At 47.4% G+C, this 24673-nt stretch overlaps 1 protein-coding gene, 1 long non-coding RNA gene and 1 pseudogene across 52 annotated transcripts in view; 2 read left to right on the forward strand and 1 right to left on the reverse strand.

Annotated features, from left to right (window-relative positions):
• Window positions 1-24673, reverse strand: part of LOC144340499 (uncharacterized) — a 65549-nt gene that overhangs the window by 11149 nt on the left and 29727 nt on the right. The gene's annotated exons all lie outside the window — the stretch shown is intronic.
• On the forward strand, window positions 10033-10612 carry LOC100428108 (dihydrofolate reductase pseudogene; annotated as a pseudogene).
• Window positions 19400-22689, forward strand: LOC719702 (HLA class I histocompatibility antigen, B-46 alpha chain-like). Of its 51 annotated transcripts, none has more exons than XM_077999161.1 (8): window positions 19400-19497; window positions 19623-19892; window positions 20143-20418; window positions 20993-21268; window positions 21373-21489; window positions 21931-21967; window positions 22074-22124; window positions 22274-22689. In XM_077999161.1, exons 2-7 carry the CDS (start codon window positions 19634-19636, stop codon window positions 22111-22113), a joined length of 1005 nt encoding a protein of 334 aa, XP_077855287.1. In that variant the 5' UTR covers window positions 19400-19497; window positions 19623-19633; the 3' UTR covers window positions 22114-22124; window positions 22274-22689.

The following is a 24673-nucleotide window of genomic DNA, read 5'->3' on the forward strand; positions in this document are numbered from 1 at the left end:
GGGGAAGGTTAATAGAGGGCAGTGTCTCAGGTTCAGAACAGAAGGACAGCCAGGAAGGGCGCTGCTTGATATCTATGGAAAGAAAGCAAGAGTTGAGGAGCAGGAGGCTGAGGGTGGTTGACACAATACAAAATCATAATCCATTCTCAATGCCCAGACCTCAGCCAACTTTCAGATTCAGATCCCAGTGACAGAGGAGGAGTCCATATCCATAGGAGGAAGACCCTGGAACAGCATGGAAGTGTATGCTGGCTTAACTCCCTGAGCTCTTCTGCAAAGGAACCTACAGCCATTTACTCAGGAGACTGTACACTGGGCAAGGGAAATAGGCCGAATTTGGGGGAGGATTGACATTGGGTGTGAGCTGACATTGATGCCCAGATTCCCACAGCACCATCATGTCCCACCACAGAGGGGCTTCCAGAGGCCAGGACACATTATAGCTCATAATCCCGTAGTCCCAGCCCTGTTTATTTCCTTGTTTCCTGAGTGCATAATTGGTCTTGATGCACTGGCAGCTGGAGTCACCCCCACACTGGATCCCTCGCCTGTGGAGTGAGGACTCTTATTGGGCTGAAGGCCAAAGGGAAGCCTCTGAAACTGCCCCCTTCTCAACTGAATCGGAAGTGATGTCACATCCCAGGGCAGGTCTTGTGGAGGTTGCTGCAGGTATTGTGGGGGTAGCACCACCATTAGAGAGCTGTAGGAAGTGGGGTGGTGTTGGGGTTGCCTGTTATCTCCGTGTATTCTGTCCTTGCTGAAGTCTGATGGGGTCTAAAGAATGAACAGGATTACTTCAGACTTGACCTAGTGGCAGTCTTGATTGCAGCTGCCATGCTGGCCGCATATCACTGCTAGCGGAGGTTAACAAGGCTGCAGGCCAATGGTGTGCAGCTGGGGATTTGCTGAGTGCATTCCTTTCCAGTTAGAAAGTGGGTATGGAGTTATTCACATTCATATCATAGTTATTTACAGTTTCCCTGAGTGCTATTAGAACTCTCCCGCTATCTATAACAGAGTCTTAAGAGATTCCGAACATTCTACAGAATATTCAATCTGTTCATTTCATTGGCAACATCATAGATTGGGATGGATGAAAAAGAAGGTGGAAAGGATGCTGGAGGCCTTGGTAAAACACATGCACCCCAGAAAGAGGAGGACAAATCTTACAGAACTTCAGGAGTGGCCACTACAGTGAAATTTTATGGGTGTGGTGGCTAGGGGCATGCAGGGAAATTTCTTGCAGGGATATTTCTTCCAAGTGAAAACAAAACAAAATAGAAAACAACAACAACAACAACAACAACCTGTAGCATCTTTCATCTTCACTGAAAAAAAAAAAAGAGAGAGAGAGAAGCACACTGCCTGGTGAATCTCTTCAGGTTCTGACAACACTACATTCCATATAAAGGTATATCATTTTGGCCACATTTTTGGTGACATACGAGGATGCCAGCTTCAAGTAGGGCCCACACAGGAGAGGACCCTGCAGCAGATCCAGGCTGTGGTGCAGGCAGCCACCGTCCCTCAGTCCCCCTGGTGCTGGAGGTGGCAGGGGTGGGGAAAGATGCAGGATGGAGCTGAACCAAGCATCGGGGGAAAGTCACAGTGGAGGGCCCTGGATTCTGGAGTAAGATCATGTCATCCACAGCAGAGACATGTGCCACCTTCCAGAAGCAACATTAGTGTTACTGGCCCTGATCAGATAGAATTCTTGACCATGGGACACCGAGAACCATGTGATTCCAACTGCTTATATGAATTGGCTTCTGTGTGATCTACAGAGTCGTAGATTGGATGGGCCCAACAGTGTCCATCATGAGATGGAAATGGTCCATGTGGATTGACCCTGAACCCCAAGTTAACATCCCATCCACGCAGAAAATACCTGTCCATAAGGTGTCAGTGAACAACCAAGTAGACAAATGCAAGTTAGCCAGCCTTCACTGTGGGTTGCTCAGACCTGGCAGGGTGGGTGCGTGCATGCAGGAACCACACTAGCTCCCTTCATGTGCCCATCCTGCCAGGTCATTCGACTGCTTTGGCAGGTGCAAGTCAGTGCTGCTGGACCCATAGGTAGCCTCATATTTGGAGGCTACAATGGGCCCAGCACAGCACTGACTCCCACCATCCAAGACTGATCTAACTGCTGCTGCCTCTGAATATGTAGCTTGTCAGGATTAGAGGGCCATGATAGGCCCTGATGAGCCCTGCTAGGGTGCTATTTCTTTAGGTGATCAAATAGCCACTAAGTGACACAGTGACCACATTGAGCCTCATCATGGAAGGGCCAGGGGTTCATCCTCACAGGGATAGACACTTCCTCCATGGGTAGGCTTGTTTTCCCCTATTCCCAGACTCTCCGCCAGCACCACTATCCAGGAGCTGCTGACATTCCTGATCCACAGGTTTGGAATTACTCTCAGCACAGTGTCTTCTTGGGGGACCCACCTGGCAGGGAAATGGAAGTAGGTGCAGCATGGGCCGTGACCAGGGGATCCACTGATCCTGTCACCATCTGCACCATGCAGGGGCTGCAGGCCACACAGAACCATGGACAGGCCTTCAATAGGCACAACTCAGAACTAGCTTGGAGGAAACACTGAGGAATTTTCTTGTGAGACAGCTGTCTTGTGAGGGACTGAGATGCAGGATTTCTTCACACTTCCCCTTTGTGACTTCAAGAGCCTCTGGCTTCTCTTTCTGCAAAGGCATCTGAATGTGTCTGCGTCCCTGTTAGCATAATGTGAGGAGGTGGGGAGACCAGCCCTCCCCCGTGTCCACCATGACCCCCTTCCCCATGCTGAATTAGTTGACTTTACAAAAAGAACATGACCATCAATAATGTGAATGGGCCTCATCCAATTAGTAGAAGACTCTGGAAGCCAGAAACTGAGGTTTCCCAGAGAAGAAGAAATTCTGCCTCAGGATTAGAACATCTTCTTTCTGCGTTTTCAGCCTGCTAGCTTATCCTGCAGATTTTCAGACTTCCCTCCCTAATAATCACATGAATAAATAGCATCATATGAATACAAATACACACACACACACACACACACACCCTATGGGTTCTGCTTCTCTGAAGAATCCAGACTGATAGAGACTGTGGTATGAAGAGTGGTTCTAGAGGAACAGAATCCTTTTAAAAATTTTAGAGCTAACCATAAAAAATACTTTATTAAAATGTTGAAATGTATATAACCATAATTATAATTAGCAAATTGAGAATTAAATTGGCAAATAAGAAAAGAATTGTTTTCTTTTCCTTATACAGGACAAGCAATAGTAATTTGGATCTCCCTCACTTTCAGCCACCATTTGCCCTAGGTGTCCTTCACTTGTTTCTGGCTTGTGATTTTCGAGTGAAAATTCACATGGATACTAAGAGGCAACTCTCATAATGTGAATCAGGTATCAAAAACGCCTTATGATGTGTTAACACGTGATGATTGTTCATATATATTCCAACATCTCACAACAGGCAAGCATTATTTCCAGAGGAAAATTAAGTCACTTTTGTAGCTGCTAGTGAATGTTGTACAAATGAACACTGAAGATGTAAGGCATTGTTCTGCTCTGGAGCGGTGCTTCTGTGGCTCCAGCAAATGGTGCAAAGGCTTCCTTTAATTATATATATATTTATTTTATATACACAAATATTATACATATACACACCCCCTGAAACTGAAAGTTGAAAAAAGAAAAAATACAAACATATCTTCTGTGATACCTCAGTCACTTCACTCCATTGATCATTTTCTTGGGCGTAGAACTGAAACTATCACTCAATAATGTGTTTATACACCTCGCTGTGATTCAAATGGTTATGAACAAACAACCATTTGTTCCATTTTCTGTTGCCACTAGAACATGATTATTTGTCCCTGATCTAACAGCTCCTTCTCCAGCTCCACTCTCTGGCCACTGAAATGAACAGTCCAGGTGGTCTTTTGAGTCACTAGGTGGTTTGACAGGACAAGGTTGATTTGAGCTAATACTTCTGGCATGTCCATTTTGATTTGTAACAGAAGCTTTTTCTGCATTCATCACCTGCAAGGTGAGCTGGAAAACTGCAACCATCACCTGCGCTTGTAAATACGGGAGATAGCCAGTATTTCTCTTCATGGACAAACACTTGTCTCCAATTTTTACTATTGTCCTGTGTTTTTAAACCAACACAGCGGTAGTAGCTGAAAAGAGAGAGGACACTGAAGAAGAACTTTGTAGGCACAAAGAAAAGGAAAAGTATGTGGAGCTTTGCTGTGTATCTGTCAGTTCATTCTACTCCACTAGAACACGGTGTTCTCAGGACTTGAAGCCCTGCAGGCCCCCAGCTGAGGGCAGCGAGCACCCTGAGAGTGGCCTGGACTCCCCTCTCGGAGTGTAATCGCACAGCCACAGCATCTGCATGTGAAGCCGTCCTGCACTTCTGGAACTGTCACTCTTGGTCATGGTGGCTACTGTGACATTGTCCTTTCTTCCGTTTTCCTCTCTTCCTCTGTCTTGTTGCTGGGGATAACTTTGCCCCTGCTGGCATCATGTCCTGAAGAGCTGAGGATGACACATCCTGGCTGGCATCCTCCCTGGTCGGTGGGTCACTGCCTAAGTGCTGCCCATGGCAGGAGGTTCTGGGAATGAGTGGCAGTGCCTCACGGAGCTGTCCCTGTGAGAGTGGCCCGCAGGTGTTTGTACCTGTGGCATTTTCACAACTCTTTCCAAGACTCAAGACATTCTTGAGTCTTGTGGGAGGAGACCAGGTCTGGGTCCTCACCTGTGTCCCCCATCTCTCATCTGGATGGCTATGGGGCCGACATTGTCAGAAATGAGAAACGCTGCCCCTTCACAAGCACTACCTAGTTTTTCTCTTCTGGAAGGTGGCAGCACAATGCCCAGGCTGAGATGGACACAGGAGTCAGCATCCTAAAGTAAAACATGTGATTCTAATAGAAATACCTGAGCTTTTCAATGTGAATTAACAGGACCTTCCACCCTGTGGCAACTGTGTATTTCTCCTTGAGATGTGACCAAAAAAAAGAAGAGAGAGAGAGAGAGAGAGCGAAAGAAAGAGAGAGAGAGAGAGAAAGAGAGAAGAAAGAGAGAAAGAGAGAAAGAAAGAAAGAAAGAAAGAAAGAAAGAAAGAAAGAAAGAAAGAGAGAGAGAGAGAAAGAAAGGAAGGAAGGAAGGAAGGATAGAAGAAAGAAAGGAAGGAAGGAAGAAAGGAAGAAAGAAAGGAAGGAAGGAAGGAAGAAAGAAAAAGAAAGAAAGAAAAAGAAAGAAAGGAAGGAAGGAAGGAAAGAAAGAAAGAAAGAAGAAAGAAAGAAAGGAAGGAAGGAAGGAAGGAAGGAAGGAAGGAAGGAAGGAAGGAAGGAAGGAAGGAAGGAAAGAAAGGAAAGAAAGGAAAGAAAGGAAAGAAAGGAAAGAAAGAAAGAAGGAAGACCTTCGGGGGGCGGAGCAAGATGGCCGAATAGGAACAGCTCCAGTCTCCAACTCCCAGCGCGAGCAACACAGAAGACCGGTGATTTCTGCGTTTTCAACTGAGGTACTGGGTTCATCTCACTAGGGAGTGCCGGACAATCGGTGCTGGTCAGCTGCTGCAGCCCGACCAGCGAGAGCTGAAGCAGGGCAAGGCATCGCCTCACCTGGGAAGCGCAAGGGGAAAGGGAATCCCTTTTCCTAGCCAGGGGAACTGAGACACACAACACCTGGAAAATCGGGTAACTCCCACCCCAATACTGCGCTTTAAGCAAACAGGCACACCAGGAGATTATATCCCACACCTGGCCAGGAGGGTCTCACGCCCACGGAGCCTCCCTCATTGCTAGCACAGCAGTCTGTGATCTAACCGCAAGGCAGCAGCGAGGCTGGGGGAGGGGCGCCTGCCATTGCTGAGGCTTAAGTAGGTAATCAAAGCTGCTGGGAAGCTCGAACTGGGTGGAGCTCACAGCAGCTCAAGGAAACCTGCCTGTCTCTGTAGACTCCACCTCTGGGGTCAGGGCACAGATAACAACAAAAGCAGCAGAAACCTCTGCAGACGCAAACGACTCTGTCTGACAGCTTTGAAGAGAGCAGTGGATCTCCCAACACGGAGGTTGAGATCTGAGAAGGGACAGACTGCCTGCTCAAGTGGGTCCCTGACCCCTGAGTAGCCTAACTGGGAGACATCCCCCACTAGGGGCAGTCTGACACCCCACACCTCACACGGTGGAGTACACCCCTGAGAGGAAGCCTCCAAAGCAAGAATCAGACAGGTACACTCGCTGTTCAGCAATATTCTATCTTCTGCAGCCTCTGCTGCTGACACCCAGGTAAACAGGATCTGGAGTGGACCTCAAGCAATCTCCAACAGACCGACAGCTGAGGGTCCTGACTGTTAGAAGGAAAACTATCAAACAGGAAGGACACCTACACCAGAAAAAAGCAGGAGAAGGTGTGGTGGCTGGGGTGTGGGGAGCTGAGACTCTGGCCTTGTGCAGGTGAGTTGCCAGGTGCTTCTGGGGAGGCCACCACCATCCTGGGTTCTGGCAGGTTGGGGCACCACAGAGCCGGCTTTCCTGACAGTGCTGTCTGTCCCAGTGACTCACCAGAAGTCACAGCACCCAGATTAGTTTTGTGTTGATAGAAAATTTTAAAGTGTTATGTAACATAATTTTACGTTGTTTGAGGAGGCAAATAACTCTCTGGCTCAGCCACTACTCATGGCATCTCTCTAATGTGCTTGAAGACGGTCAGATCTGTGGGGTTCCACCCTCAGTGAAGACCTGCACTTCCCTGCTGGGTCGTTTTCTGGTGTCTTTGCCTGTTGGTTGCCCCTGTGACTGGTGACCTCACGCCCTCTGGTGGAAGCCATGCTCTCTTGCTCATTGAGGGTTGGAAAACTGGAAAATTACGCTCGATGAGGATAGGCGGTAACATTGGTTCTGTGTGGCACTGTCATCACCCGCACTTGAAGGGGAAGCCGTGTTTCAGAAAGTACAAAACGTGGCCCCATCCCTTGGCTGCCAAGTGACTGCCAAGCAGCCTAGTGGCAATGTGAGCCCGAGTGGACGACACTGTGATGCAGGACAGGGTGGATTCAAGGGCCCCTTCCCAGCTCAGGGATTGACTGCAGGGCTGGTGGTAACCAGGGCTGAGAGGAACCTGGAGACACGCTGGGGCGGGGCCGGGTGAGAGCCTGGAGAGAGCCTCCACCTGTCCTCACAGGGCCTGGGGGAGACATACTGAGGGGGCACCTGCCCCTCCACTCTGCCTCACCATTGTCCCCCAGCCACACTGGCATCCCTGGTGTCCACCAGGCACTTTTCACGTGTCTCTTCCTTAACCTTTAGAACCTCTCTGTGACGTCCGTGTTGGATTTACATTTCCAGAGTTGAGGGAAGAATTTGAGCCTGGGAGACTCCATAGGGAGGGGTCCACACTCTATGACTGACGCCACAGTTGAGCCCCAGCAGCTTGGACTTCGGACCCCAGAGTGCTCTGAGCTCTGAGTTGCTCTGGGCTGGCGGTGCCTGTGCCAGCTGCACTGAGGCAGCCGTGTGCCTGCTGGTCCTACAGGATTCGCCGCCTGAAACCGAAGCAGATCAGGATTTCCCAAATTGTCTCTAGCCCTGATGGGTGACATCTCCACTGTTTTAATAAGGCAATAATCGCAGCTACCACTTCTGTGGTGGGTGCTGCCATGTGCCAGGCATCTTTCCGGGTACTTGGCATATGTGAACACACACATTTACAATGGAAGCTCATGAAGCACAGAGAGGTTAAGTGACTTGGTCAAGGTCACACAGCAGTAAGTAGTGGAGCTGGAATTTGAACTGAGACAGTCTGCTCAAGGGCTCAGGCCCCCACTGCTGGCACCATGTCACATACAGTGAGATGACTGGAGGTGGGAAGAAGCTGGGGTGTGTTGGTTACATGGAGTACACATGGCCTTTGTAGTAAGCTGGAGCCTGTGGCCACCCAAAGATGGATTTGTGCATGAGCCGAAGACAGGTTTCTAATGTGCCAGATGAGGTGAGTAGGAGATTATGCACCTGTGTCTTCAGCCTTGTCCTCCCCGTCTTTGTCATCTCCTGAGGCTGGAGCATCTGTCATGTGCACACTGAGCGGCACCACTCCTGCTGGGTGAGTCGCTGCTGCTGCAGGCCCCCAGGGTCGTCGTGAGAGGCAGTCAGCACCTGCAGCTGCTGGGACTCCACCAGGATGCATTTTGAGGACACCAGCTCTGCACCATCCTTGACCCAGACAGTGGGCCCCATGGGACCACCTCCAGGCAGGGAGCAACTGAGCCCTGTGGTATCCCTGATGCCAAAGAACATCTGTTCCTACTGGTTTCAAGACCTCACCGGGAGGTTGCAGCAGGCCTTGAGTGAGGGAGGATCGGCTCCCAGAGCCTGGGGTCCTGCCAGACAACACTCAAACAAACTTAAAGTTCAGAAAGAAAAAAACAACCTGTCTCAACTGACAGTTGCATGTTTGGCAAAACTCTCTGTCACATACAATGGAGAAATTCAGACATGCACAGGTAAATAAAAGCTGATGGCACTTGTCTCTGGTAAACCTATTCTACAATTAATGCTAAAAGGAATGCTTCACACTGAAATAAAAGGACATTAGATAGCAACTTGAAGCCATATGAAGCAAAGAAGTACACAGCTAAAAGTAACTGTGTAGAACTTATCTGTAAAACAGTCTGGGTATGCCTGAAGGGAAATAAAGTTTTACAACCGTTTTAACTTATGTACTTGGAATAAGTTCTCCCCATTGACATAATCTTGTTCATAGTCTCAAAATTATTTAAACCTCTACTATATTTTTAGTGGTATATTTATCTATCATAATGTTATTTTATTCTTAATTACCATTGCCTGTTTTATTTCTCCCGCCAAAAACAGCAGCTGCTTTTGGTGGGCTGGGCCCTCAGCAGTGGCAGCTGCCAGGTCAGCCCTGGTGACTGGAGACTCAACTGCTGTGCCCATGCAGTGTCCATCACAGCCACCACGGCCACTTTGTGCAGGGACTCCATGAGCAAGCCCTGTGCGGCTGAGTGGCATTGTCTGTCAAGTCATCTCACTCACCTGATCACAGGGAGCCCCAGTACCTTAAAGACCCTCTGGTAGGCATCCACACACGACCACTATCTTCATACACTCGGCCTATAGCAAGAGGTCTATGCGTACCTCTCTCCTCTACCTCCCAATTTTCCAACTCTATTTTCCCCAAGTTCATGACTGGCCAGCCAAGGCAGGAGTCACTGCCCATGACTCATTCATTCATGCACTACTGGGCATCATTTCACACCCCCCACCTCCCGTGGGCTTGTTTGGGTTTGATTCCTAGTTCCTGGCTTGAGAGCCATTTCCAAAGCTGTTCTGGTGTCAGCTCCCAAGCCTACTGCTGTTGTTGTAGATTTTCCTCTTTTTATGTATTTATTTCCTGGAATTAAAAACAATTGCACTAAATTTTTCAATTCAGCATCTCCAAGGATATGCAGTAGGAGTGATTCTTCTTGGTGTAGATAGAATTGCTTCAAAACACCAGCAATGTATATTTGAGGGAAGGACAGCATGCGTGGGGATAAGAGGACAATCCACAAGTGGGCAGTGTAGTTTCACAAAGTGAACACTTGGGTAAAAAACATCCATCTCAAAGCACACCAATCACAGCCTGCCGAAAATACCCATGCAGTGTCCATCGCAGCCCCCTTTGTGCAGGGACTCCATGAGCAAGCCCTGTGCGCGTCTTTTGCTTTACAGGAAACTTGACTCAGGCTGGTGTCCAGTGAAGAAATGCCAGGTGCATGGAAAGGAGAGAAGGGTCTCAGGGCTGTGAGTGATCTGCAAAAGGAAGCGCATGGACCACCAGGTGGCGCTGCTGCGCTGCTCCTGCTCCCAGGAGGTGAATGCTCAGGAAGGGCTTTGAGGTGGAGAGAGGGATGTCATTGCTCATCCTCCAGGTTCAGAGTAAAAACCTTCCGGCCAATCTTGGCCGCGCATTCTGGTGTAGTGAGCGGGCTCGGAGGTGCTCACCGCTGCTGTCATGGTTCGTTTGCTAAACTGCATCGTCGCTGTGTCCCAGAACATGGGCATTGGCAAGAACCGGGACCTGCCCTGGCCGCCGCTCAGGAGTGAATTTAGGTATTTCCAGAAAATGACACAAACTCTTCACTAGAAGGTAAACAGAATCTGGTGTTACGTGTAGGAAGATCTGGTTCTCCATTCCTGAGAAGAATCGATCTTTAAAGGATAGAATTAATTTAGTTCTCAGCAGAGAACTCAAGGAACCTCCACAGGGAGCTCATTCTCTTGCCAGAAGTCTGGACGATATCTTAAAACTTACTGAACAACCAGAATTAGCAAATAAAGTAGAGATGATTTGGATAGTTGGTGGCAGTTCTGTTTATAAGGAAGCCATGAATCACCCAAACCATCTTAAACTATTTGTGACAAGGATCATGCGGGACTTTGAAAGTGACACGTTTTTTCCAGAAATTGATTTGGAAAAATATAAACTTCTGCCAGAATACCCAGGTGTTCTCTCTGATGTCCAGGAGGAGAAAGACATTAAGTTCAAATTTGAAGTATATGAGAAGAATGATTAATATGAAGGTGTTTTCTGGTTTATTTTAAGTTCTCCCTCCCTCTGGAAAAAATGATATATTTTTACATGAGAAGAAAAAGACTTTTGTTGACTTTGGATCCATGAATAATTATTTCTAAGCAACATGTTTTTATTCCGCACTAGTCTTGAATATATCAGATACCACTTATGAAACATTCTTGCTATAACTAAGTGCCTCTCCAAGACCCCAACTGAGTCCCTGCACCTGCTACAGTGACCTGCCATTCCACACCCATCACATGTGGCACTCTGGCCAGTCCTTGACATTGTCGGGCTTTTCAAATGTCAGTAGTATTTATTAAGATGAAGATGCACATACCTTCCAACTGAGCAGTTTCACTAGTGGGAAATACCGAAATCTTCCTACGTGTATATCTAGAGGTTTGCAGACCAATGTTGCAGCCTTGTTTGTAACAGTGAAAAATTGAAAGCAACCTGGAAGTCCAGTGATGGGAAAATGAATATATTTCGGTCTTTTGGGGAACCCAAAGCAGGTTCCAAGACTGAAATTTCAGTGAAAGCAGTTTATTTGCTAGATCTTACCAGAAATCATCAATTGAGGTATGGAGAAATGGAACTGAGAAGGTAAGGAAACCAGTTTAAAGTCAGTGAGCAGGTTCTCATCGGTATCAAGCTCCATACTGCTGAGATACAGGGAAACGGAGGGGAGAAAGCTGGAGTATTGATCCTCCACTCCTTGGTTGTCAGCTCCCTGTCCTGTGTGTGGGTGGAACTTACTCCAGCTGCTCTATAGCAAGTCCCAGGTGTTTGCAGTAAGAAGCTGCCTGCATGCATGGGAACCGTGAATGGCAAACACCTAAAGCAATTCCATGTTTAAGTATATAATCTCTTCATATCCTTTTTTTGTTTTTTTCAACAGAGTTTCTTTCTTGTTACCCAGATGGAGTGCAATGGCGCGACCTCAGCTCACTGCAACCTCCGACTTCCCGGGTTCAAGCGATTCTCCTGCCTCAGGCTCCCAAGTAGCTGGGACTACAGGTGCGCACAACGACACCTGGCTAATTTTGTGTTTTTGGTGCAGACAAGGTTTCACCATGTTGGTCAGGCTGGTCTCAAACTCCTGACCTCAAGTGATATGCCTGCCTCGGCCTCCCAAAGTGCTGGGATTACAGGCGTGAGCCACCACACCTGGCAGATCTTTATTCTTTTTATGTAGTAAAAAGTATAAAGCCACACATGGTTTATTTGAAATATTTTATGATTTTAAAAAATACAGAAGCAGGAAAACCAATTCTAAATTCAAGTGAGGGATCGTGGTAGTTTGAACCAGAAGGTTGCATGTAGTAAGAAACTGTGATTTAAGATATATTTTAAGGTTGGAAGTAGCAGGATATTCTGATGGAGTTTGACTTTGGTTTGGGGCCCACTGAGTTTGAGATGCCTTTGAGAAATGAAGGAAGAAGAGAGAGAATAAAAGAAAAACTGGCAGGCTCAGTGACTCACGCCTGTAACACATTGGCTCAGCATTTTGGGAGGCAGAGACAGACAGATCCCTTGAGACCAGCTTGAGCAACATGGTGACATCCCATCTCTACAAAAAATACAAAAGTTGGCTGGGCCCTGTGGCGCCCACCTGTAGTCCCATCTCCTCAGGGGCTGAGGTGGATGAACTGAGCCCGCGCGGTCACCGCTGCAGGGAGTTGTGGTTGCGCCACTGCACTCCAGCCTGGGTGACAGAAGAGACCCTGCCTCGAAAAAGAAGCTGGATACAATGGAAGCATGACTTCAGAATTCTAGAAAGAAAGCTATTTTCAACAGGTAAGTCTATATTCAGCCAGATAATCAAGGGTGAAGGTAAAATAATACATTTTTAGACAAGCAAAGAATCAGGGGTTACCTCCATGTATCCTTTCTTGGGAAACTATTGGAGAAAATACTCCAGCAAAATGAAGGAGGAGACAAACCAGAGAATGACATGGATCCAGCAAATAGGATCCAACACAGGAAATATTCCAGCTCTTAAGGAGCTGGCTTTAAAAAAAAAAAAAAAAAAAAAAAAGAATAGAAATATTAGTAGGTTAGCTGGGTGGAATGGCTCATGCCTACAGTCCCAACTACTCAGGAGGCTAAAAGCAAGAAGTTGGCTTGAGTCCAAGAGTTCCAGACCAGCCTGGCCACCATACTGAGGTCCCTTCTCTTGAAAATAATAATAAGTTATTACCAGATTTGGGGCATTTGGAAAGAAGTTCGTTGAAGATAAAGCAAAAGTGAAAAAAACAAGGGGGAAGGGTGGTTAGGCAATCATTAATTCTAGGGCAGAAGGAAGTACAGGATAGGAAGTGAGAGCATAATACTCTGTCTTCTCAACAATGAGCAATACATACTTAGTCATAATGATGTGGTGACTGCTTAGCCCCTAACTCCGGTAACTACTTTGGGACAATATGGGAGGAAAAGTGAAGATAGTGATGGTGTAAGAGCTAAATCCTCATCTGTCATATCAAGAAATCACTATAGAATGTATAAAATAATCAAGAAATGACTAAGTAGTTACGTGAGAAAAAAATAGAAGACATTGCTAAAACAGTTAAAAGTCATTGCTCTGGAGAATTCAGAGGGATGGGGCAGGGGACGGTTAGGATGCATTATAAAGTGAAGAGGCTTTTTAAAATTACATGTATTAATATATGCACCCACTTGAAAAACTGAAAAACTAATAATTTGGAAAAACCCATGAAGGCAACTACCAGAAGGAAAAACTGAGAGAATGAAAAGTGCTTGTCTCTGGAAAGAACAAATGGCAGGACTGTTGCTTTCACTGTAAGACTTTTAGAGCCATTTGATTTTACTTAACCATTTTCATCTATTTCTTTAATAAAACAACTCTATCATAATAAAAAGTTACTTTCATTCATAGAAAACAAACAAACAAACAAAAACCCTTCCTGCCCAGCCCATCTCCTTCTCCCTGAATCCTCAGCGCTAATGAGGACTGTCTCCTTCTCACCTCCCTGGACTGGACTTTTTAACACTGGAAAGTGGATGTGATTTCTAGTTTCTGCATGTCCTGGTTTATTGTGCTGCCAGTAAAATAAAATCAAAATACATATTGAATAAATAATAAATAAAATAACCCATAGTGAGCAAAGGTTTACAATGTATATTTTTGAGTCAAGAGCTCACTCAGTGGCCTGGGCTGGAGTCTGGTGGTGAGATCACAGCTAACTGCAGCCTTGAACCCATAAGCTCAAGGAATCCTCCCATCTCAGCCTTCCCAATACCTGTGAATACACCCACCACTAGGCCCAGCTAAGTTTACTTATTTTTATATCTTTTAGAGATGAGCGTGTCACAATGTTGTTCAAGCTGGTCTCCAACTTCTGATCTCAAGCAATCTTCTTGCCTTAGCATCCTGAACTGCTGGGATTACAGGGGTGAGCTGTCATGCCTGGCTTGTAATTGACTAACACCATCAAGGTTTCCTTCTCCAAGTGTGGACGCAGCAGCAGACGCCCCTTGTCTCTTGGGTCAGGACACTGGGTAGAGTGGAATAGCAGGACAACAAAGTCACTGCAGAAAGTGCCCATGCGGAAGAGGTCCAGCAGGAAGGGCCAACTGTCCCAGGGCCACCATATTTAGGGATAACTCCTCTTTCTGGGCAGGACTGTTCTGTGATTACTTTTGTATTCACAATAGTTCTGAAGTTGTAGGATGATGAGACTCAAGACTGGCTGGGATTTGTTTTCGAAAAACCATCTCCAAGATTTGTTGATCTTTTGAATGGTTTTTAGTGTTGCAATTTCCTTCAGAACTTAACTCATTCTTAACATTTCACAGTCTACTTTCAGTTAATAATGTACTGGTACCCATAAATATAGAAATATTGCAATAATTTATCCTCTGCAAAATGTCCATCTTTTATGGTATAGATATTATATGGAATATATCTGTATAGGTTGTAAGTCCCACGATAAAAAACTTTTTCTTATCTTTAAACAGTTCTATGCATGTAAAGTAAGAATAAATGAGGGGAGCAAGATAGCCTTTTGCACTTAGCTCAGTATTTACCATTTTTGATCATCTTCATCTTTTCTGATAATCTCATTTTCCACCTGGTATCATTTGTCTCTAGTCTGAAGAATTTTCTTTACCAGTTGTTACTGTACAGATCTGCTGGCGAGAAATTCTCTTAATTTTCTTTTACCTGAAATATCTCCTAATTTGCCTATCCTTGAAGGACATCTATGCTGGATATAGAATTCTTAGTTAACCTTTTTGTCCTCCAGCACTTTAAAGATGTTATTCTACTTTCTTTTGTTTCTATGGTTTCTAATAAGAAGACATGGGTCAGGACAAGAGGAACAGAGAAACCAGAACTGGGAAAATAACATGGTAGACCTAAAACTTGTCATATCAATAATGACAAAAACCTCTATGAATCAACACTCTAATGAAGGGCAAAGATTGTGTGACTTGGTTTAAAAAAATACGGAACCCAACCATATGCTCTTTCCAGACATGCACTTTGTTTGTTTGTCTGTTTTAATTTAACTTTTATTTTTAGTTAAGGGGCACATGTGCAGGTTTGTTATATAGGTAAACTTGTGTCATGGGGTTTTGTTGTACAGATTATTTCTATACCCATTAGTACTCACCCAAGTATTAAGCCTTAGTACCCATTAGCTATTTTTCCTGATCCTCTCCCTCCTCCCACCCTCCACCCTCAAGTGGACCCCAGTGTGTGTTGTTCCCCTCTATGCGCCCATGTATTCTCATCATTTAGCTCCCATTTATAAGTGAGAACATGTGACATATAGTTTTCTCTTCGTGCGTTAGTTTGCTAAGAATAATGGCCTCCAACTCCATCCATGTTCCTGCAAAGAACATAATCTCATTCTTTTTATGGCTGTATAGTATTCTACGGTGTATATGTGCCACATTTTCTTTATCCAGTCTACCATTATGGGCATTTAGGTTGATTCCAAGTCTTTGCTATTGTGAATAGTGCTTCAATAAACATATATGTACATATAAGATATGCACTTTTTAAAATTTAATTTATTTTATTGTACTTTAAGTTCCAGGATACATGTGCAGAATGTGCAGGTTTGTTACATACGTGTAGTCTGCCGTGGTGGTTTGCTGCACCCATTCACCCGTCCTCTAAGTTCCCTCCCCTCACCCCTGACTCCCCAACAGGCCTTGGTGTGTGTTGTTCCTCTCACTGTGTCCATGTGTTCTCATTGTTCAGCTCCCACTTAGGAGTGAGAAAATGCGGCGTTAGGTTTTCTGTTCCCATGTTAGTTTGCTGAGGATGATGACTTCCAGCTTCATCCATGGTTCTGCAAAGGACATGAACCCATTCCTTTTTATGGCTGTGTAGTATTCCATGGTGTATATCTACCACATTTTCTTTACCTAGACTATCATTGATGGGCATGTGGGTTGGTTTCATGTCTTTGCTATTGAATATAGTGCTTCAATAAACATACATGTGCATGTGTCTTTATAGTAGAATGAATCATATTCCTTTGGGTGTATACCCAGTAATGGGATTGCTAGGTCAAACAGTATTTCTGGTTGTAGATCTTTGAGGAATGGTCACACCATCCTCCACAATGGTTGAACTCTTTTACATGAAATGAAATGAAATGAAATGAGACCAATAGAAGGACCGGGCATGGTGGCTCATGCCTGTAATCCCTGCATTTTGGGAGGCTGAATGGGATTATCTCTTGAGTTCAGGAGTTTGAGACCAGCCTGATAGTGAGACCTCATGTCTACCAAATAAAAATAATTTTAAAAGAAAAAAGATCAATAGATAGGAAAGGAAGAAACAATAGTCTTTCTTTGTCACCAACTTCATTGCATATGTAGAAAACACTAAGAGATTCTGAAAAAGTCTCTGGAATTAATCATTGAATTTGCAAAATAATTCATAAAATATATGTAATAAGTCACTTCGATGAACATGAAAAGAGAGCAAACAATACTAGTCATCTAAGAAGTGCAAATTAAAACCACAACGAGAAACCATCACCCATCACCTAGAATAGGTCAAGTTAAAAAGACATATGATAAGTCTAAATACTGTCAAGAATATGGAAAAAATAAGAATGTCTGATACTGCTGGTAGGAATGCAAAAAATGTGGCAGCCAAGTTGTAAAGCTGTATGGCAATTTCTTAAACAGCTACCCATCCATTACCACATGACCCAGCAATTCCACAAATATGTATTTATCCAAAAGAAATAAAAATGTAAGCCCACACTTGTAAGCAGTTATTTCTAGTGGCTTCATTAATAACAAACCCTAGCTGGGGGAATCCACATGTCAATCAACCGGAGAATAGAGAAACCAATGAATAAACTGGGATTCCAGCAATACTCAGCAGCTGCTCAGCAACAAAAATGAGTGAATGGCATCATCTCAAACATCGTTATGCTAAGGGAGAGACCAAACAAAGGACTACACAACATACAATTCCATTAAATTCTAGAAATTTCACTATTGCAGTGACAGAACACAGAGCGGTGGTTAAGTGAAGGGAAGGGGTGAGGGAGGGAGGCAAGGATTAAACAGAAAGGGGCATAAAGAAGGTTTTTAGGGAAAAGAAACTGTTCTCTACAGTGCCACAGTTCAGGAGTAACTGGGTGGTGGGAATTAAGGGGAGAGGAAGGTGTGAGGGATGAGGGCAGAGGGAAGGGCTGGGGAAGCAGGAGGTGAGGACAAGGAGCAGGGGAAAGGACTCCAAAGCAGTGGAGGAGCCTAGCAGGGGGTTCTCTGCTTTCGGTGTTTCTCTACTGGGCAGTGTGGTAGTTACACGACTATAAATAATTACCAAAATTCACCAAAAAGCGCAGCTAAAACTGGTGAATTTTATTACACATAAATGCCCTAATAAGCAAAAAAAAAAAAAAAAAAAAAGGCGGGGGGAGGCAAAAATAAAGACATTTTTAGATCATCAAAACCATAAAATTCATTTCCTAGGGATCCTGTACTACATTTAATTTTAAAGGAAATTCTTCAGGGTGAAGGGAAATGATACTAGATGGTGACCCAGATACACAGAAAGGAATAATTAACAACAGAAATGATGCACACACACGTGTCACATTCACACTCATTTTCTTAATTTCCTGAAGACATATGGCTGCTTGTCTAAAACAAAAAGTATTACTCTGTATCTTTGAGTTTATAGTATAGATTGATGTCATATATAAAACAATAAGAGCATAATGGTAGGTTAAAGGAAACTATACTCTTGCAAGTATCCTTTATTTTGCCGGATGTAGTTTAATAGAACCTGAACTTCACTGTGAAAAGTCAAGGAATCGGGTTTCCATTCTTACAACAATAAAAAACTAGTGTAAAGAAATATAGCTAAAAGCCACTAGGAGAATTAAAACCATAACTAAAAACTGTTTATTTGACACATAAGAAAGTAGCAAAGGAGGAACAGAAACCAAAAGATATGAGACAAATTGAAAACATATAGCAAATTGTAGACCAAAATCCCGCCATAGTAAGGAAAGAAATGACAGGACTTTGCTCACATTAGCTGAACTGCTGAGCACTGTGTGGAGAATACACATAGGCAGGAGGTGAGGGACAGTGTTAGTGCCACAATTCAGGAGTGACAGGCTGGCCAGGACTAAGTGGGGGGAGGTGTGAGGATGAGAGGGGCAGAGAGAAGGGCTGGAGAAGCAGGAGGTGAGGAAAAGGAGAGAGGAAAGAATTCTAAAGCAGTGGAAGAGCCTAGCAGGGGGTTCTTTGCATTCGGTATTCAATACATTTTGTTGGACTTCCTAAAAGCTAATTGGCTCCTTATGATTAAAAAAAAGAGTTACAAAAATGCCAAGTGTCCAGATAAAATATGCACGCTGCTTAGATGCTCATAGTTCAGGAAAACAAACAGTGCTTGAGCGTCGGTGAAGAGCATTGGGACTGCATGCAGCACTCGCAACTTTGAGGTGATGACTACAGGCTCCCGGTTGCAATAGACAGTAACAAACTCTGCTTCTTTGTATTCAGGAGATGTTCTGGACTCACACAGGGAAACTCGGGCTAGGGAATGAAGATAATTTTAAAGGCAACAACCCAGAGGCACAGATCCATAGTCTGGGAAAGTAAAACTTAGGAGCTTTGTAATGCTGTTTTGACACAGGTCTGTTACAAATTGGAATTCTAATCATTCAGGGATTACCAATATTGTGCTACCTACGGTATTAATAAACAAAAGGAAACTTCGCCTCTATGAGAATCTCTATGTGGTGGCTTCAGACAGAACTTCACCAGGTTTAGAGAGAAAACCCCTGTCTCTACACCTCCATTCCCAGGGCGAGCTCATTCTCTGGCATGAAGTTCCCTGTGGTCAGTTTCCCTGCACAAAGGTCCAAGGGGAGAGGTAGGAGAGGGAGGCAGGGAGTCCAGTTCAGAGTCGGGGATTCCAGGACGAGTAGTGAAGGGGAAGGGGCTGGGTGCAGCCTGGGGGTCTCTCCCTGGTTTCCACAGACAGATACGTGTCCAGGACTCAGGCAGACAGGGTGACAAAGAGGCTTGGTGTCGGAGAGGGATCAGGACGAAGTCCCAGGTCCCAGGCGTGGCTCTCAGGGTCTCGGGCCTTATCTGCATTGGGGAGGCGCAGAGTTGGGGATTCCCCACTCCCCTAGTTTCACTTCTTCTCCCAACGGAGTCTGGTCCTTCTTCCAGGATACTCGTGGCGCTCCCAGTTCCCACTCTCATTGGGTGTCGGATGTCTAGAGAAGCCAATCAGCGTCGCCGCGGTCTCAGTTCTAAAGTCCTCACGCGCCCACCCGGGCTCAGAGTCTCCTCAGACGCCGAGATGCGGGTCATGGCGCCCCGAACCCTCCTCCTGCTGCTCTCGGGGGCCCTGGCCCTGACCGAGACCTGGGCCGGTGAGTGCGGGGTCGGGAGGGAAAGGGCCTCTGCGGGGAGGAGCGAGGGGACCGCAGGCGGGGGCGCAGGACCCGGGGAGCCGCGCGGGGAGGAGGGTCGGGCGGGTCTCAGCCTCTCCTCGCCCCCAGGCTCGCACTCCATGAGGTATTTCAGCACTACCGTGTCCCGGCCCGGCCGCGGGGAGCCCCGCTTCATCGTCGTGGGCTACGTGGACGACACGCAGTTCGTGCGGTTCGACAGCGACGCCGCGAGTCCGAAGATGGAGCCGCGGGCGCCGTGGATGGAGCAGGAGGGGCCGGAGTATTGGGAAGAGCAGACACGGAGAGTCAAGGACGCCGCACAGACTTTCCGAGTGAGCCTGGGGAACCTGCGCGGCTACTACAACCAGAGCGAGGCCGGTGAGTGGCCCCGGCCCGGGGCGCAGGTCACGACCCCTCCCCACCCCCCACGGACGGCCCGGGTCTCCCCGAGTCTCCGGGTCCGAGATCCGCCCCGAGGCTGCGAGACCCGCCCAGACCCTCGACCGGGGAGAGCCCCAGGCACCTTTGCCCGGTTTCATTTTCAGTTGAGACCGAAATGCCCGCGGGGTGGTCGGGGCGGGGCGGGGCGGGGCTCGGGGGACGGGTCTGACCGCGGGGGCGGGGCCAGGGTCTCACACCCTCCAGACAATGTCTGGCTGCGACCTGGGGCCCGACGGGCGCCTCCTCCGCGGGTATTACCAGCAAGCCTACGACGGCAGGGATTACATCGCCCTGAACGAGGACCTGCGCTCCTGGACCGCTGCGGATGAGGCGGCTCAGAACACCCAGCGCAAGTGGGAGGCGGCCGGTGTGGCAGAGCAGTGGAGAGCCTACCTGGAGGGAGAGTGCCTGGAGTGTCTCCGCAGATACCTGGAGAACGGGAAGGAGACTCTGCAGCGCGCGGGTACCAGGGGCAATGGGGAGCTTTCCCCATCACTTCTAGATCGCCCGGGATGGCCTCCCACGAGGAGGGGAGGAAAATGAGATCAGCGCTAGAATGTCGCCCTCCGTTGAATGGAGAATGGCATGAGTTTCCCTAATTTCCTCTGAGGGCCCACTCTACTCTCTAGGACAATTAAGGGATGACGTCTCTGAGGAAATGGAGGGGAAGACAGTCCCTGGAATACAGATCAGGGGTCCCCTTTGACCCCTGCAGCAGCCTTGGGCACCGTGAATTTTTCTCTCAGGCCTTGTCCTCTGCCTCACACTCAATGTGTCTGAGGTCTGATTCCAGCTTTTCTGAGTCCCTCGGCCTCCACTCAGGTCAGGACCAGAAGTCCCTGTTCCTCCCTCAGAGACTAGAACTCTCCAAGGAATAGGAGATTATCCCAGATGCCTGTGTCCAGGCTGGTGTCTGGGTTCTCTGCTCCCTCCCCCACCCCAGGTGTCCTGTTCATTCTCAGGATGGTCACATGAGTGCTGCTGGGGTGTCCCATGAGAGATGCAAAGCGCCTGAATTTTCTGACTCTTCCCATCAGAACCCCCAAAGACACACGTGACCCACCACCCCGTCTCTGACCATGAGGCCACCCTGAGGTGCTGGGCCCTGGGCTTCTACCCTGCGGAGATCACACTGACCTGGCAGCGGGATGGGGAGGACCAAACTCAGGACACCGAGCTTGTGGAGACCAGGCCAGGAGGAGATGGAACCTTCCAGAAGTGGGGAGCTGTGGTGGTGCCTTCTGGAGAAGAGCAGAGATACACGTGCCATGTGCAGCATGAGGGGCTGCCGGAGCCCCTCACCCTGAGATGGGGTAAGAAGGGGGATGAGGGGTCATGTCTCTTCTCAGGGAAAGCAGGAGCCCTTCTGGAGCCCTTCAGCAGAGTCAGGGCCCCTCATCTTCCCCTCCTTTCCCAGAGCCATCTTCCCAGTCCACCATCCCCATCGTGGGCATTGTTGCTGGCCTGGCTGTCCTAGCAGTTGTGGTCACTGGAGCTGTGGTTGCTGCTGTGATGTGGAGGAGGAAGAGCTCAGGTAGGGAAGGGGTGAGAAGTGGGGTCTGGTTTTTCTTGTCCCTCTGGGGGTTTCAAGCCCCAGGTAGAAATGTTCGCTACCTCATTACTGGGAAGCAGCATCCACACAGGGGCTAACCCAGCCTGGGACCCTGTGTGCCAGCACTTACTCTTTTGTGTAGCACATGTGACAATGAAGGACGGATGTATCACCTTGATGATTATGGTATTGGGGTCCTGATTCCAGCATTCATGGGTCAGGGTAAGGTTCCTGCTAAGGACAGACCTTAGGAGGACAGTTGGTCCAGGACACACAGCTGCTTTCCTCCTGTTTGCTGATCCTGCTCTGGGTCTGCAGTCATAGTTCTGGAAATTTCTCTTGGGTCCAAGACTAGGAGGTTCCGCTAAGATCTTATGGCCCTCCATCCTCCCAGTCCCCTCACAGGATATTTTCTTCCCACAGGTGGAAAAGGAGGGAGCTACTCTCAGGCAGCGTGTAAGTGGTGGGGGTGGGAGTGTGGAGGAACTCACCCATCCCGTAATTCCTCCTGTCCCACCTCTCCTGTGGGCTCTGACCAGCTCCTGTTTTTGTTCTGCTCCAGACAGCGACAGTGCCCAGGGCTCTGATGTGTCTCTCACGGCTTGAAAAGGTCTAGAGTGGGGGGCGGGGGGGCAGAGGGGAAAGGCCTGGGTAATGGAGATTCTTTGATTGTAACGTTTCGAGTGTGTGATGGGCTGTTCAGAGTGTCATCACTTACCATGACTGACTTGAATTTGTTCATGACTGTTGTTTTCTGTAGCCTGAGACAACTGTCTTGTGTGGGGCTGAGATGCAAGATTTCTTCACGCCTCTCCTTTTGTGACTTCAGGAGACTCTGGCATCTCTTTCTGCAAAGGCATCTGAACGTGTCTGCGTCCCTGTCAGCATAATGTGAGGAGGTGGAGAGACAGCCCACCCCCGTGTCCACCGTGACCCCTGTTCCCACGCTGACCTGTGTTTCTCCCCAGTCATCTTTCCTGTTCCAGAGAGGTGGGGCTGGATGTCTCCATCTCAGTCTCAACTTTATGTGCACTGAGCTGCAACTTCTTACTTCCCTACTGAAAATAAGAATCTGAATATAAATTTGTTTTCTCAAATATCTGCTATGAGAGGTTGATGGATTAATTAAATAAGTCAATTCCTAGAATTTGAGAGAGCAAATAAAGACCTGAGAACCTTCCAGAATCCGCATGTTCGCTTTGCTGCATCTGTTGCAGGTGGGGGTGGAGAAGGCTGTGAGGAGCCCAGTGTGGACAGGGCCTGTGCCTAGTTGCTGTTCAGTTCTTCTTGGGCTTTATGTGGTCAGTCCTCAGCTGGGTCACCTTCACTGCTCCGTCATCCTTGTCCCTTCAGTGGAAACTTGTCCACCGGGAGCTGTGACCACAGAGGCTCAGACATCGCCCAGGGCGGCCCCTGCACACGGGGGTCTCTGTGCATTCTGAGACAAATTTTCAGAGCCATTAACCTCCTGCCCTGCTTCTAGAGCTTCTGTTCTGCTCTGCTCTCCTGCCCTCTCTCCCTGCCCTGGTTCTAGTGATCTTGGTGCTGAATCCAATCCCAAATCATGAATCTATAAAGCAGAGTCTAATTTAGACTTATGTTTGTCTGTGAAATTGGACCCATCTTCAAGGACTGTTCTTTCCTGAAGAGAGAACCTGGTTGTGTCCTGCAGTGTGCTGCGGTAGGGGGCATGGGGGGCGTTGCTGTAGTAAGAGGGATTGGGGAGGAAGGGCACACAAGCAGCACTGCTGAGAAAAACATAGGCGGCCTCTATCTCAGTGTGAGGGGACCTTGTGCTGTACCTGCCACAAAACAGCATTTGGCCTGAGGCTATGTTAATAAAGATATTGCCTTTAGAATAGGGAGGTGCTCTACAGTGATCATTCATTCAACTGACCTTTGTCATTGGCCAGACATAGGACAGAATGGTTCTGATCTGGGGAACACCATTGAAGTAAAATCAGAAAAATCTCTGGCCTTTTGTGGCACATGTTCCAGTGAAAAGAGGCAGACGTTAGATACGCTATAACCAGAGTAAGGAAGGAAAGTGCTAGAAGGTGGTAAGTGCTGTGAGGCAGGTGATCCAGGATGTGGGCAGTGGGGACAGGGAGGGTGGCTGTTGTGCTGGGTGGTCAGTGTGTGCCTTGTTGCAAAGGTGACTTGAGGAAGGATTTGAGGGACTTGAGGATGTCTGGGGAAGTTCTTTCTAGGCAGAGGATCTTCCAGTCCAAATCCACTATAGCAGGAAGGTGTCTGTGTTTCCAGAAGAATAAGGAGGCCAGGAAGGCTGGACAGAGAGAAACTGAGGTGAGGTCAGAGGTGCGGCCAGAGCAGGTGGGCTTGAGGGGAATGGGGTTGGATCTGACCTTTGTTCTGAGTGGGATGAAGAGTCAGAGGACAGTTTTGAGCAGAAGAGGGCCATGATATAACTTCTCTTTTAAAAGGATCTCTGCTGTGCTGAGAACAGAATTGAGAGATGAGGGACGAGGGAGGCAGAAGGGAAAACAGTAGGAAGCAAGTGCAGTATTCCAGGCTGGAGATGTCAGTCACCTTGACTGGGGTGTGAGCAGGGGAAATAGTGGGACATGAGGGGATTCTGGATGCATTTGAAGATGAACTCACAGCATTTACCAATGGATTGTATCTGTGGTGTGAGAAAGATGAATCAAGGACACCCATGGTTGTAAAATGAGTGAGTAGAAGGAAGGGTGGAGCTGCTGTCAGTGGAGATGGGGAGACTCTGGCAGGAGCATACTGAGGAGGGGGCATCACAGGCACTCAGTGGAGATGTCTACTAGGAATGCAGGTGAGGGAGCTGGGGTGGAATTTGGACAGACAACTCCAGACTTTAGAGGAAAGGAGATATAGACTGGGCAGGAGAAATAGATTTAGGAGGTCACACTGTATAAACGATACTTAAAACCTCAAGCATGGATGAGGGCACCAAGGGAGTGGTTGACTGTGGAAAAGAATGAGTGCAAGGACTGAACCCTGGACCTCCAGTTGTAAGGGATGTGATCAGACCACACCCAGAGCAGACTGCACAGTTCTGATCCCAAGTCTAGAGGACACTTAGACAAGGAACTTCCGTGTGTATAGGCATCACCCGGACGTGGTGCTGAGATCCAGGAAGTCTGGAGTGGAGCTACAGATTCTGTATTTATGA

The sequence above is a fragment of the Macaca mulatta genome, chromosome 4, assembly GCF_049350105.2.
Source record: "Macaca mulatta isolate MMU2019108-1 chromosome 4, T2T-MMU8v2.0, whole genome shotgun sequence".
NCBI classification, from domain to species: Eukaryota; Metazoa; Chordata; class Mammalia; order Primates; family Cercopithecidae; genus Macaca; species Macaca mulatta.

Bases quoted from the DNA above. Each gene is read 5' to 3' on its own strand.
- LOC719702 (XM_077999116.1), top strand. From the start codon at position 19,421: ATGCGGGTCATGGCGCCCCGAACCCTCCTCCTGCTGCTCTCGGGGGCC. The intron at 19,893-20,142 runs GTGAGTGGCCCC...GGGCGGGGCCAG, and splicing joins CTACAACCAGAGCGAGGCCG to GGTCTCACACCCTCCAGACA. The intron at 20,419-20,992 runs GTACCAGGGGCA...TCTTCCCATCAG, and splicing joins GGAGACTCTGCAGCGCGCGG to AACCCCCAAAGACACACGTG.